General features: G+C 40.0%; 1 protein-coding gene across 5 annotated transcripts in view; it reads left to right on the plus strand.

Annotated features, from left to right (window-relative positions):
* The window catches only part of GDAP2 (ganglioside induced differentiation associated protein 2), a 52,758-nt gene that overhangs the window by 29,149 nt on the left and 11,483 nt on the right, over positions 1-12,126 (plus strand). For 4 of the 5 annotated variants that reach the window (XM_023535398.1, XM_023535392.1, XM_011366453.2 and 1 more), the window contains 3 exons: positions 824-900; positions 3,519-3,658; positions 5,428-5,482. In XM_023535398.1, coding sequence (XP_023391166.1) covers positions 824-900; positions 3,519-3,658; positions 5,428-5,482 — 272 coding nt within the window. Of the gene's footprint in view, positions 1-823; positions 901-3,518; positions 3,659-5,427; positions 5,483-6,093; positions 9,334-12,126 lie in introns of those variants that run through there. The other variant, XM_011366473.2, reaches the window with a different exon arrangement.

A 12,126-nucleotide genomic window follows, 5' to 3' on the forward strand; every position in this document is an offset into this window, starting at 1 on the left:
TCTCTCTGACATTGCTTCTCTAAAAGCCTTATACCAAACAGGTGAGCTTGAGAATATGATAATTTATTCTTTTAGTAATTAAGGGCCCTAGCTAGAATGCTATTAGAGAGTTCATTTTTCTCTGATTTTGTCCATTTCATCCATGAATAAAATGTTTTTGTACTAACGAAGGTAGTTTTTGCACTAATGATGATAGTTTTTGCTCATTATCAAGAACTTAAAAATAACTTCTCAACCTATAAAATTTTCAACTTGTTCTACATCATCCAACTTCACTTCTTATTGTTCTTTTTGTTATCTTTCTTTCTTTTTTTCTGCTTTTAAAAGTACCATACACTTGCTATACAAAATTCAAACCCTGTATAAACATACAATGGAAGCAGTGAAAGTTCTCAGATTCCTACTCTGTCTCTCTTATATTTCTTTTTCAGACAGCTCTTGTTAATTTTTAGATTCAGTTCCATTTAGTTCCTGGATCACTCGTGTTATTAAAAGTTATAGTGAGCTTAAGAAAAAAGCTATTTATAGAAAGATCTTTGCCCTGCAACCATACCTTTGACTGCCCCTGATTTAAAAACCTGTCAGAGACCTTATCTTAAAGGAAGGGCAGTCATCAAAACCTCATAAAGCTTAAAAAAAAAAAAAAAAAAAAAGCGCTGTTTTCCACACAGTGAAAGAAATCTGACGGTGAAATTTGAAAAACATATGTTTCTGGTTTTCAATCTTTTATATTTGCATAGAATATTTTAATAAGGTCAGAGCCCAAGACAGTAACACTTTTGGAATGAAGGGTCTGGATGCTGATTACATTTCCTGTTTGTAGGTGTCGATCACTGTGGCCGCACGGTGATGGTGGTAGTTGGAAGAAACATTCCCGTGACGTTAATAGATATGGACAAGGTAAGCCACGAAAAGGCTCTGTTTTACAAAAACGTTGATTTTAAAATAAAGAGGCTATGAATTTGGAGTCAGGCCTTAGGACATGAGATGACACAGAACTGCATATCTTTGGCAGAGCAGCAGCCCTGATTCCGCGAGTCTGTGCGTGCCATTTTGGTAAGGTACGGGTTTGGCCTTGCTGTGTAAGAGAAACAGTCATGTGATCTCCAGAAAGGCAGCTGCTTCGTTACGGACGTGATGTAACTGGCAAAATTTTGGTTGGAATCATTCTGTATCATAATTATACATCAAAGTCTGCCTTTCTTGCAATAAGAAAAATTGTGTATCTATCTGAGGAGAAGAAACCAGAGATGTAGTTAACCTAAGATGTCATAATTTCATAATCTCTTCATTTGGAGGCAAACGACTGAAATAGATGATTCAAAAAAGAAGAAATGGTATTACTGGTAAATGAAAATAAAAAATGTTCAACCTGGTTAGTAGTCCAAAGAAAGTGAGTGAAAACGGGGTACCTCTTCTCGCCTTCACAATTAACGAGAGCTTTTAAATCGTCGTGATCAAAGATAAATTGAAACTATAAAAGTGCTCGCACCCATAGACCCATTCATTCCTTTCCTAAGAATTTGTACTAAGGAAGTGATTCGAAGTATGGAAGAAGCCGTTGGCCCTGAAATGGCCCAACTAGGAAAACTCGGGCACAGGACGCATGAATGAATTCAGTTTGATTTCACAGGATAAATATATAGATCTTCTTAAAACATCAGTTTTATTAGAAACCAATTACAAAGGAGGAGAATCACTTTAATACATAATTCTTAACCATAGTAAAAAAACCGTGTACTTAAAAACATAAAAATTACACACAATTTTAAGATAGTTGTGCAAAAACAGATAAATGCTCCTGGCTAAGCCCTTAGGCTCCTGGTCACTGGAGTTTGGGTAAAAATTGTGAAAGCACCAGACCTGGCATGTAACTCACAGGCTGATTCATAGCATGAAATTGTAACTTACATTCCTAACAGGTAAGTATGGTTCATCAGCAAATGGAATGTTCTATGACCCTTTAAAATTCTGGTTATAGAGGCAAATACTGCAGAGAAATGTTTATAATATCAATAGGATAAAAACTGATACATTAAATTGTATATACACGGACTCTTTTTTTAAAACATTAAAGGTTAAAAACTGGAAGTAAATGTCCCAAAATGGATTTCATGGTTTGGGGGAGAATTTGTTTTCTCCCCTTTTTCTGTCATGTGGCTATACTTTTTTATAATGAAAAAAATTTAAGTTAAAGATGGGGAGTGTGAAGCTAAAAATGGGTGTCTTAATTGCCCTGAGGATGGGGAAGAGAGTGGATAGAAAGGGCTAGAATCAATCTGGTAAGAGCAAAAATAATAATAAAATATAAAATAATATAATAATAACAATTCACATAAAGAAGATACATATATAGCTCACATATGTAAAGCAAATTACATGATTAGTAAGTTTCTGTTTGTGGTCATTCGTTTTATGTTATCACTATGACATTCATCCTCCCCATTAATAACGAACGTGAGACCAGCAAAAACATAACTCCCCACGTCTGACTTCAGCGTGCACTTGCATGGCGTCTGGGTGTTCGTGAGGTTTCATTTCATATAAAATAATGACGTGTGGTGAGGTCAAGCCAGGTAACAACTCGAAAGATACTGTGTTTCCTTCATGCCCTCCCCTGTCTGCTCTGGTCACGGTGGTTGGATCTGAGTCCGTGGCGATCCCGTCACGTTATTGCCAAGGGCTCCCCAGGGAGGTCTGGGAACTGGCCTCTGTGACAGCCGCTTCCCCTTACGGTTCAGCCACACCACGGGGCCAAACGGGCCCTGCCCGACTGCGAATCTGCTTTGCGTTTCCCTTACATTTCATGCCTCTTAATGGAATGTCGCTAACTGAACTGGTGAATTTGAGTCTTGCACAGTCTTCCCAGAAATGCCACCCAGCCCATTGCCACCTGCTGGCCAAACCTGTTCTCTTTTTCCTGGTTCAGATCAGCATCACGGATGCCAAGAAAATGAGCCCTCGCAGCGACCCCTGTGAGGCAGTTTTTCCTGGTTCAGATCAGCATCACGGATGCCAAGAAAATGAGCCCTCGCAGCGACCCCTGTGAGGCAGTGCTCACTGTTCTTGTGCAGTAATTCTTGGTTAAGTGAGCCGTGAGTCTGTATCTGAGTAGAAACTGCAAAGACTTTTCATTGAATTCAAGCAAAAGCTAAAAGAACGGTTAACATCCAGACGTTCTTCTGATGCTGATTTTGATAGCACTGTCTTAGAGAGAGAACCTGGCGTGTGACAGAAGCATATGAAGCGCTCTTTGACAGGATAGAGACTGTCCTCTGTCGCTTAGAACAAGACTAAAAAGGAACCGTACTGCAGCCCCACGAGAATTACTACACCCTGGCACGCTTCACTCTCCTGAAGCTCTTTTCAAAGGGAATTGGTACTCGCCAGTCTGATGTCATCTGCGGTGCCTGGGGCGTAGATTAGATGAATCGTTTGGGTTTTTCCTCTCTCTCGGTCTCTGTGAAATAGACTACTGAGCAAAATGATCTTTCCCTTGACTCCTCTTTTTCTTCTAGGCTCTCTTATATTTCATCCACGTGATGGACCACATTGCTGTGAAGGAGTATGTATTAGTGTATTTTCACACACTGACCAGCGAGTACAATCACCTGGACTCTGACTTCCTGAAGAAACTCTACGACGTGGTTGATGTCAAGTTAGTTATTTTTGCAAATTATAAAGGGGAAACAGCTTCTTTATCTTTATCTCCTAATATGAAGCAGTAGCAAACATTGTTGTGTATTCTGTGAAAGCATATTTCATATAACAAAGATTTTTATCATTCATAGATTAGATATTTTAATACTAGGAGGACCTCCTTAACTTCATTTTATCACATTTAAATTCATATGTAAACTTTCGCCTGCTTTTAAATACCTTGAAAAAGGTTCAGGGATCATTACCAGTCTTCATTTATAAAATAACAAATGTACTACCTTCTATTGATAAGCTGTGTTACGCTTGTCGAAATACATATGTAAACATTATTTCATTTGATCTAGTGACCCATAAGTTTAATTCATAATCTGATCCCAGAGATTATAGCGCTATATAAAAAAGCACACAGGAAATTTGTTTAAATTTTGAATTTTATGAATTTAAGTTAAATATGAATTTACTTTGTCCTACCTGTAGATAGATAAATATAGGTATTATCTACATTTGAAAGATGGGGAAATACAGACATTCCAAAAGGCAGAGTGTGTTGCCCAGGGTCTCAGAGCAGTAATGCAGAATTCGGACTTGAACCTGGGATACTGACTTGGAGCCAGAAAATTATTTGCATTAAACCATGTTCCCTTGAAGTGATAATGGAAATTTTAACCAGAACATATAGATACCCCACTGCAGCAAAGATAAAATGTTCTGCTTTGCATTTTTTTCTCATTCTCATCGATTTCCTAAATAAAAACAGCCCTCACCCTCCCGGTGCCTGCTTGCTGCTGGCAGCATCGCAGCGTCCCTGTGGATCACACTGAAAATTCCGCATCACAGTTAGTGTGCAGAGGAGGCAAACGACCGCGCATTTCCGAGTGCCTAGCTCCTCCCATCAGACCTCACCCTGATTGGGAACGTGAAAGCTCTCCTTACCTAGCGCACACCTTTGTCACTTGCTCTGAGTGTGGTCATGTAAGGACGCTTCACTCCACTGATTCCGCCTCTGCCACTAACCGGCTCTTCACCACGAACAGGCCTCAACGATGAGAGGAAGAATTTATACTGTTTCTCTGAAGTCCTCTGCAATTAGCCTTCTGTGGCCCAATGATGCTTAATAATAGGCTGTTGAAATAATTTCAGGCATGCCTGGAAAGAGTACATAGAGTAGTGGATAGGGCGTGATTTTGGAGCCATGCTGCCTAGGTTCAGTCTCTGGCTCTGCCACTTGTTGGTTGGGTGACTTTCAGAAGCTTAGAACAGACATAATATTAGCTCTCAGCTCAGTGAATTGTTTCGAGAGTTAAATACATAAAGCCTTTGTGCATACAATTTGTGGGACACAGTAAACTCCCTATATTTGTTGTTGTAATATGACTGTTGAAACGTTTAGTTTCTAATTTTTGCTATAATGTAAGTGGTTGTAGTGTTTTTTAGTTCATAACCTGATTCCAGAGAGTCTTAGCATCATGTGAAAAAAAGGGCACGCAATAAATTTGTTTGTAAAATACGATTTTACTTTGTCCTACCTGCAGGTGGCTCTATTACAGCCAAGAAAACATCTCCTATAAAATAGATACTTTAAATAATGCAGTGTTCTCAGAATTGTTTTTTGGCATCTTACCTAAAATTTAGTATGTAAGCTAAAGCTGTTTAAAAAATTATTTTTTTCCTCCGAATACTCAGGTAAAGAATTAATTGTCCATCATAGCGACTGGTTTTAAGCATGACTTACACTGATCCTTTTTTTTTTTTTTTATTTTGAATCAGGTACAAGAGGAATTTGAAGGCTGTTTATTTTGTTCATCCAACATTTCGTTCCAAGGTACAGTATTTTTCTTTTTCGCTAAACCTTGAGTTTAAGCGCACAGCATGCCAGCATATTAAGATATATGTCAACATCTCAATTCTCCCCCTTCCACGTGAACTGCTTGCTTTGCTCCCCCTTCCCTTTTAAGCGATGTCAAGTTGCGACCCTGACTTTTTGGTCTCAGGTGTCACTCCAGTGTCTGCACAGCCCTCGCGGGCCCTTCGCCTCGCCGTCCTGCCTCTCCGTGCTCTCGGTTCATGGTGCTGCTCCAGAGTCCCCTGTCCCGCCTCCGCTCATGGCCGACTCCTGTTTCTCCTCCAGATCTCAGCTCAACAATTACTTTCTGTAGAAAACCCTCCCTGACCAGTCCTGCAGCTAGTAGGTACTCCCGCATTGCACCCCCTAAGATTTTATAGTCTCCTGTCATCACGTTTGTGATTCGAATTAGTTGCTGAATTTCTGCCATGTATGTCAGCCCGCAGGACCCATGAGAGCCGGAATACAGCTGTCTTGCTCACGGTTATATCCCTGATATCTGATCCTACATCCTGGCTTCAGGACATCTTTGGTTCTTCTACTTTTTAAAAAATGTCATCTTTTTTGTCTTTATTTTTCTCCCTGTCCAGCCGAAAACCCACGTTCCCTCACTTCAGCCACTCTCGTCAGTGCCTAAATATGACACTTCGACCGCTCTTGTCCATCATTCTGCTTCCTTAGCTCCTTGCGTGTGGGTTGCTGAGCACAGAGCCGTGTGAGGTCGGGCTGCTCAGCAGCCTCCCGGGGCTTGCATGGCCAGGGCCTTTGACATTTCACTTGACAGTGGCCCACCCAGCGTGGCCGTCTGCTCTCCTCGAGCTCTGTCCTGCCAGCAGCTCCTCACTCCAACGTCTGGCCTTGCCTCGCTCTTAACCCAGAACACAGAACACGTCCGTAAGCGCTCCAGTCTCTCTGCCTGGGCTCCGGATCCACAGTAATAACAGCAGCTGATGCTTTCGAAGCACTCGCTCGGAGCCAGTCCTTCCTGTGCATTAGCCTTTAAGTCTCACGATAAACCCGTGAAGTAGATGTAGTAGTGTTCCTACTTTATAGGCATGGAAATCGGCACGTAGAAAGATTAAATAACGCTTCCAGGTAAGCCGCTAACACGTAGCAAAGACTGGGTTTGAATCTAGGCACTTCGGGGCTTACCCGTAACGGCGCAGTGTGTTCGCATCTCCTCGGGAACCTCTCCTCGCTAATCCTCTCCCGTTTTCCTAGATCTAACTCTAGTTTAACCATGCTAAAGCCTCCACTTACCTCTCTCCCCTTTACAACCAGAATTTGCCTCCGTTTTTTCATACACTTTAAATTACGCCAACCTGGTTCAGATCCCTCTATGGCAACCGAAGCTGCTTGCCCCCGAATTACTGATAATCTCTGTTTCTAAAGGCAGCAGACACTTTTCCGTCTTTATCTTACCTGTTTCCCTGTAGTCTCAAACACAGCCGATCACTTCCTCAAAATGCTTTGCCTTGGCTTCTCTGAAATGTAACCTTGCCTAGTTTTTCTCCTTCTAGCCACTCGTTCTCAGTCTCCTTTGCTGTCTCCTCTCTCCTTACTCATTCTTTGAGCGTTACTGTTCCCGGGTCTTCTGCCCTCATCTTTCATTCTGTACCGTTTTGCGTCCCTGTGTCTTCAGCGTGCAGTTCCCAGATACATATCTGGGGAAGCAGTGAAGCCTGCTGTTTAAAAGCGGGGCTTCAAGAGTCAGGTCTATAGCTTCTGCTCCCAGCTCTTCCAGTTACCAACTTATCATCTCAGGCAAGTTCTGTGACCTCTCTGTGCTTTAATTTCATCTTCTATAGAATGGGAATGATGATAGTACCTACCCTAGTTGTGTTGTTGGAAGGACGCAGTTAGTTTATACACGTAAAATGCTTAAAACATTACCGGGCACATGTTAGACACTCAGTAACATTCGCCGTCGTCGTCGTCAGTCCTGTACTTAGACCTGCGTGTTGAACTGCTGATTAGATATCATCGCTTAGCCGTCTCACCCCTGCGGGTCAGCATTGTAGAGACAAAACTACTCGTGTCCTCCTGTCTCGCGCACTCCCACACTGCGTTTCGTATTCCGTATCTTAGTAAGTGGGACCACCGCCTACCCAGATGCCAAAGCCAGAAACCAGAAAGCATCCTTGGGTACTTTCCCGACCTCACCGCTCCCCAGATCGCATCGTTTCCGTGTGCTCGCTGTTACCTGGATCCGTGCCTGCATCTTTCGTCCCACCGCATCCACTTTAGTTCATTCCCCCATCATCTTTCACCTGAAAGGGTGCAGCAGCCTCCTAATCAGTGTTCGTGCTGCCCTCCCTTTAGGATAGCACTGTGCCAAGTGCCTTCAGGCCTTCCTAGTGAATTTTTCTCACAACATTAATATAAGAAGCCTCAAGTATTTACTATGCAAAAGCTTATCAAGACTGGTTTTAGGCCAAAAAAAAAAAAAATCTGAGCGTATCAATGGGGTTTGGAGAAAAGATGACTTATTTGGGCATAAAAATCCAGGACATCATGATTTATTGGATGAGTAAGAGTGAGAGAAAGGACTCATCTCCATCCCCGGTGTCATCAGATGTGGGGCTCATGGATCGAGACATAAATGTGAGAGTCACCATCAAGTAAACAGAGCTTTAACTCTTCAAATGTGCCGGTGAATAAAATCACAGAGAGAGTTAGAGCAGAGAGGACAACTAAAGACAGAGCCCTGGCATCGAGGAAGGAAATCCAGAAGTAATCTAAAATTCAGCAGGAAAACCAAGCTGTACTAATGCCGTGGGAGCCAGCGGATGGGAAACGCATCAAAGACGGGAGAAATAGTCATTATTTTAAAGAACTGTTGAGAAACGAAGTAAGATAAGTAGGAAAAGTCCTCATTATATTTCCTAATTAAGAGATGAGTGAAGCCGTCAATGAGGGAATGTTTTCCACTTTGGGATTTCTCGTTGTTTACAGAATTGTTATTAAGTTTCTCATCCAAGTACCCTCTTTAAAATTTGTATGAAGTATTTAAAGTAATTATTTTTAAAATTATAAATTTCCTTTTGGTCCCTCAGGATTAGAACAGCCCAATAAGTGCTAATTAAACGCTTATGGGAGCACTGCTTGGCCAGGCTGGAAAAAAAGTATAGTTTGTGAATAGTCAGTTAAATGAAGGGCTTTTCATACTCTTTGTTCAGTTGTGTTCTGATTACATGGTCTTATCAGCTATGTATGTTAGTTAATATGTGTTATTAGTTTTCCCACTATCTTGTTATGCTCAGCAGGTGGTTAATTTTTTCTTTTATAGCACTTAAGGAAGTAGTGCTTGACAATTTCCTAAAATCTCAGTATTCATTTGTTTTTTGTTCATCTAGTAGCTACTGAAATTTCTTCTTTAATGGAGACAAACAGAAGGCCTGGCTTGGTCTTCAGTACATCTTTGTAATAATGTCTGCTCGCCCCACTCCTACTCAGTATTGTGCTGGGCGTTCTAGCCAATGTAATATGTCAAGGAAAAGAAACAGTATGCATCTCGATTTAGAAAGGAATGACTAAACCTGTCTTTATTCACAGATGACACAATCATCTATATAGAAAACTATGGTATCCTCAGAAAAGCTACTAGAGCTAATGAGTAAGGTTCGGGGTTTAATGTCAATATTCAAAAATTGATTATATATTTTAACAACAAACAAATTGAAATTTAAAAAGCAATAGCACTTATACTAGTATCAAAAAAAGTAATTAGGGATAAATATAACAAAAGACATGGAAGACGCATACACTGTACGAGTTATGTATACTGCACAACATGGATGAGAGAGATAAAAGACCTAAATAGACGAAGACATACGCTGTGTTTGTGGATTAGAAGACTTAATATTGTTAAATTGCCAATTCTTAACTAAATCTATAGATTTAATTCAATCCCAACCAAATTTCAGCAAGCTTTTTTGTAGAAATGTACCTATCAAAATGCAAAGCATCTAAAATCGCCAAAACAACTTTGGAAAAGAAAACCGAGTTGGAGGACCAACACTACCTGTTTTCAAAGCTTATTCTAAAGCTATAGTGCTCAAGACAGTGAGCTATTGGCATAAAGATAGACAAATAGATCAATGGAGCAAAATAAAGAATACAGAAATAGACTCATGTATAAGGATAATCGATTTTTGATGAAAGTGCAAAATCAGATCAGTGGAAAAAGAATAATCTGACAGTACTGGAACAATTGGATATCCATATGCAAAAAAAAAATTTAGCTTCAATTCATGTTTTGCATCATATACAAAAGTTAAGTGAAAATGGATCAAAGACGTAAATATAAAACTCAAAACTGTTAAACTTACAGAAGAAAATATAGGAGAGAAAGCTTTGTGACCTTGGGTAAGGCAAAGGTTTCTTAAAGTACCAAAAGCGTGATCCATAAAGGAAATTGGACTTTAAAATTAAAAAATTCTGCCCTTTTCAAGATCATTATAAGAATGAAAAGATAAGCTACAGCCCAAGAGAAAAGTCTTTATGAAGCATTTATCTGGTAAAAGACTTATCTTTAGAAAATGTAAAGAAATCTCAATAATAATAAGGAAGTAACTCAATTTAGAAATGGGCAAAAGATTTATACAAACACTTAAATAAGATATACAAGTGGCAAATACCATGAAAAGACGTTCAACATAATTAGTCATTAGGAAAGTAAAATTAAACCAAAATAAGATACCATTTTGCAAAATAAGATATCAGTGGCTAAAATTTAAAAGACTAACCATACCAAATATTGGTGAGAGTGTGGAGGAGCTAAAACTGTCATACCGTGCTGATAAGAATAACTTTGGAACACAGTTTGGCAGTTTATTTAAAGAGTCAAACATATACCTACTACCCAGTGGTCCAGCCGTTCCACTCCTAGGTATTTACCCAGGACAAATGAAAACATCCGTACAAAGACCTGCACACAAATGCTCGTAGCAGCTTTGTGATAGCCAGAAACCAGAAACGACCCATGCCCCCCTCACTAGGAGAATCGATAACCAAACTGTGGGATATCAATACAATAGAATACTGTTAGCAGTAAAAAAAAATGAACTATTAATATTTGCAACAACATGGATGAAGCTCAAAATAATTAGGCTGAGTAAAGGAAGCCAGACAGAAAAAGTTCGCATATTGTATGATTGCATTCGTATAAAATTCTGGGGAATACAGACTAGTGTATAATTACAGAAAGCAGAGCAGCAATTACCTGTGGACAGGGAGGAAAGGCGGGAGGAGGAGTTAGTTATAAAGGACACTGAGATCCTTGGAGAGTGATGGTTATGTCCATTCCTTGATTGTGATGATGGTTTCATGAGTATATACATATGTCACAGTTTAACAAACTATACACTTTAAATATGTGCAGTTTACCGTATGTCAGTTATATCTTAATAGTTTTTAAAAAACACTGTAGGGAGATACCACTATACTGCCACCAGAGTGGCCAAAATTTAAAAGACCCGCACCAAAATTGCCACTGATGTGGAGCAGCTGGAGTTCTCCCACATCCTAAGTAAGAATGTGAAATTGTACAGCCACTTCGAAGAAGTTACAGTTTCTTATAAACTAAATCTACACCTCATCTGTGACCCAGAGGTTTCACTGCTAGGTCCTTATCAAGTGAAATGAAAACATGCATATAAAAAAATTCTTCTGTAAGAATGTTCATCCAGCTTTAGTTTCCAGCAGCCCAGGTGTCCCATCAAAGAGGATTATAAATAATTAAACTCTGGCATATTCTCGTAATGGAATATTTCTTGGCAACGAAAGAGAATATAACAACTGATACACTCAGCAACCTGAAAGAATCTTAAACATGCCGAGCAAAAGAAGCCTGACGTAAGAGAGTCATTGTGTGGTTCCATTTATATGAGATCCCGAGCAGGCAAAACTAATCTATGGTAGAAAAAAATCAAAACAGTATTTGCCTCTGGGGAGAGGGGCAAGAAGAATTTTCTGGGGTGATGAAAACGTTTCGTATCTTGATAGGAGTTTTGCTCATTCCACACGTGCATTTGAACAGCAGCTGTACACTTCATATCTGTGCATTTCATCGAGTGTAAGCTTTATAGCAGAGAAACAACAAATATCGAACTCTCTTTAAAGATATGAAAACTATATTTGGGGAAAGTTTACTGATATGTGAAATTTGAAATGCAGCAGAAAAGTGGGATGAATTAACGGGTAGAGGTACGGATAGATAGGTGATAAAGTGTTAGTGATCGTGTGGTGGCGAGACCAGTACTCACTGTCGAATTCTTTCAACTTTAGTGAATGCTTGAACACTTTCATAATTCATAACTTTTAATGGAAAAAATCTTTTGTTTTACTTCTGTCACAGATCCAGACTTACTAGACTTATGAAAACACATAGCCACTGATTACTGAAATCTGACGTTTTAACCCTTCCTCCCCCACACTACACAATCAATAAATAACTATCCTTCATGTGACATCAGTTGATAGACATTACCAGAACAGTCAGTGTTAGAGTCACGAGGCTTGGTCGTCACACCATTGGAGTGGCTTCGAATAGGGTCAGTGCGAGTGGCAGGGTGAGCAGAGGCTGAAGGCCAGATCTGCGCGTGAAAGCCATCGCGCTACCC

This window comes from Pteropus vampyrus, unplaced genomic scaffold, assembly GCF_000151845.1.
Source record: "Pteropus vampyrus isolate Shadow unplaced genomic scaffold, Pvam_2.0 Scaffold6, whole genome shotgun sequence".
Classification (NCBI taxonomy): Eukaryota; Metazoa; Chordata; class Mammalia; order Chiroptera; family Pteropodidae; genus Pteropus; species Pteropus vampyrus.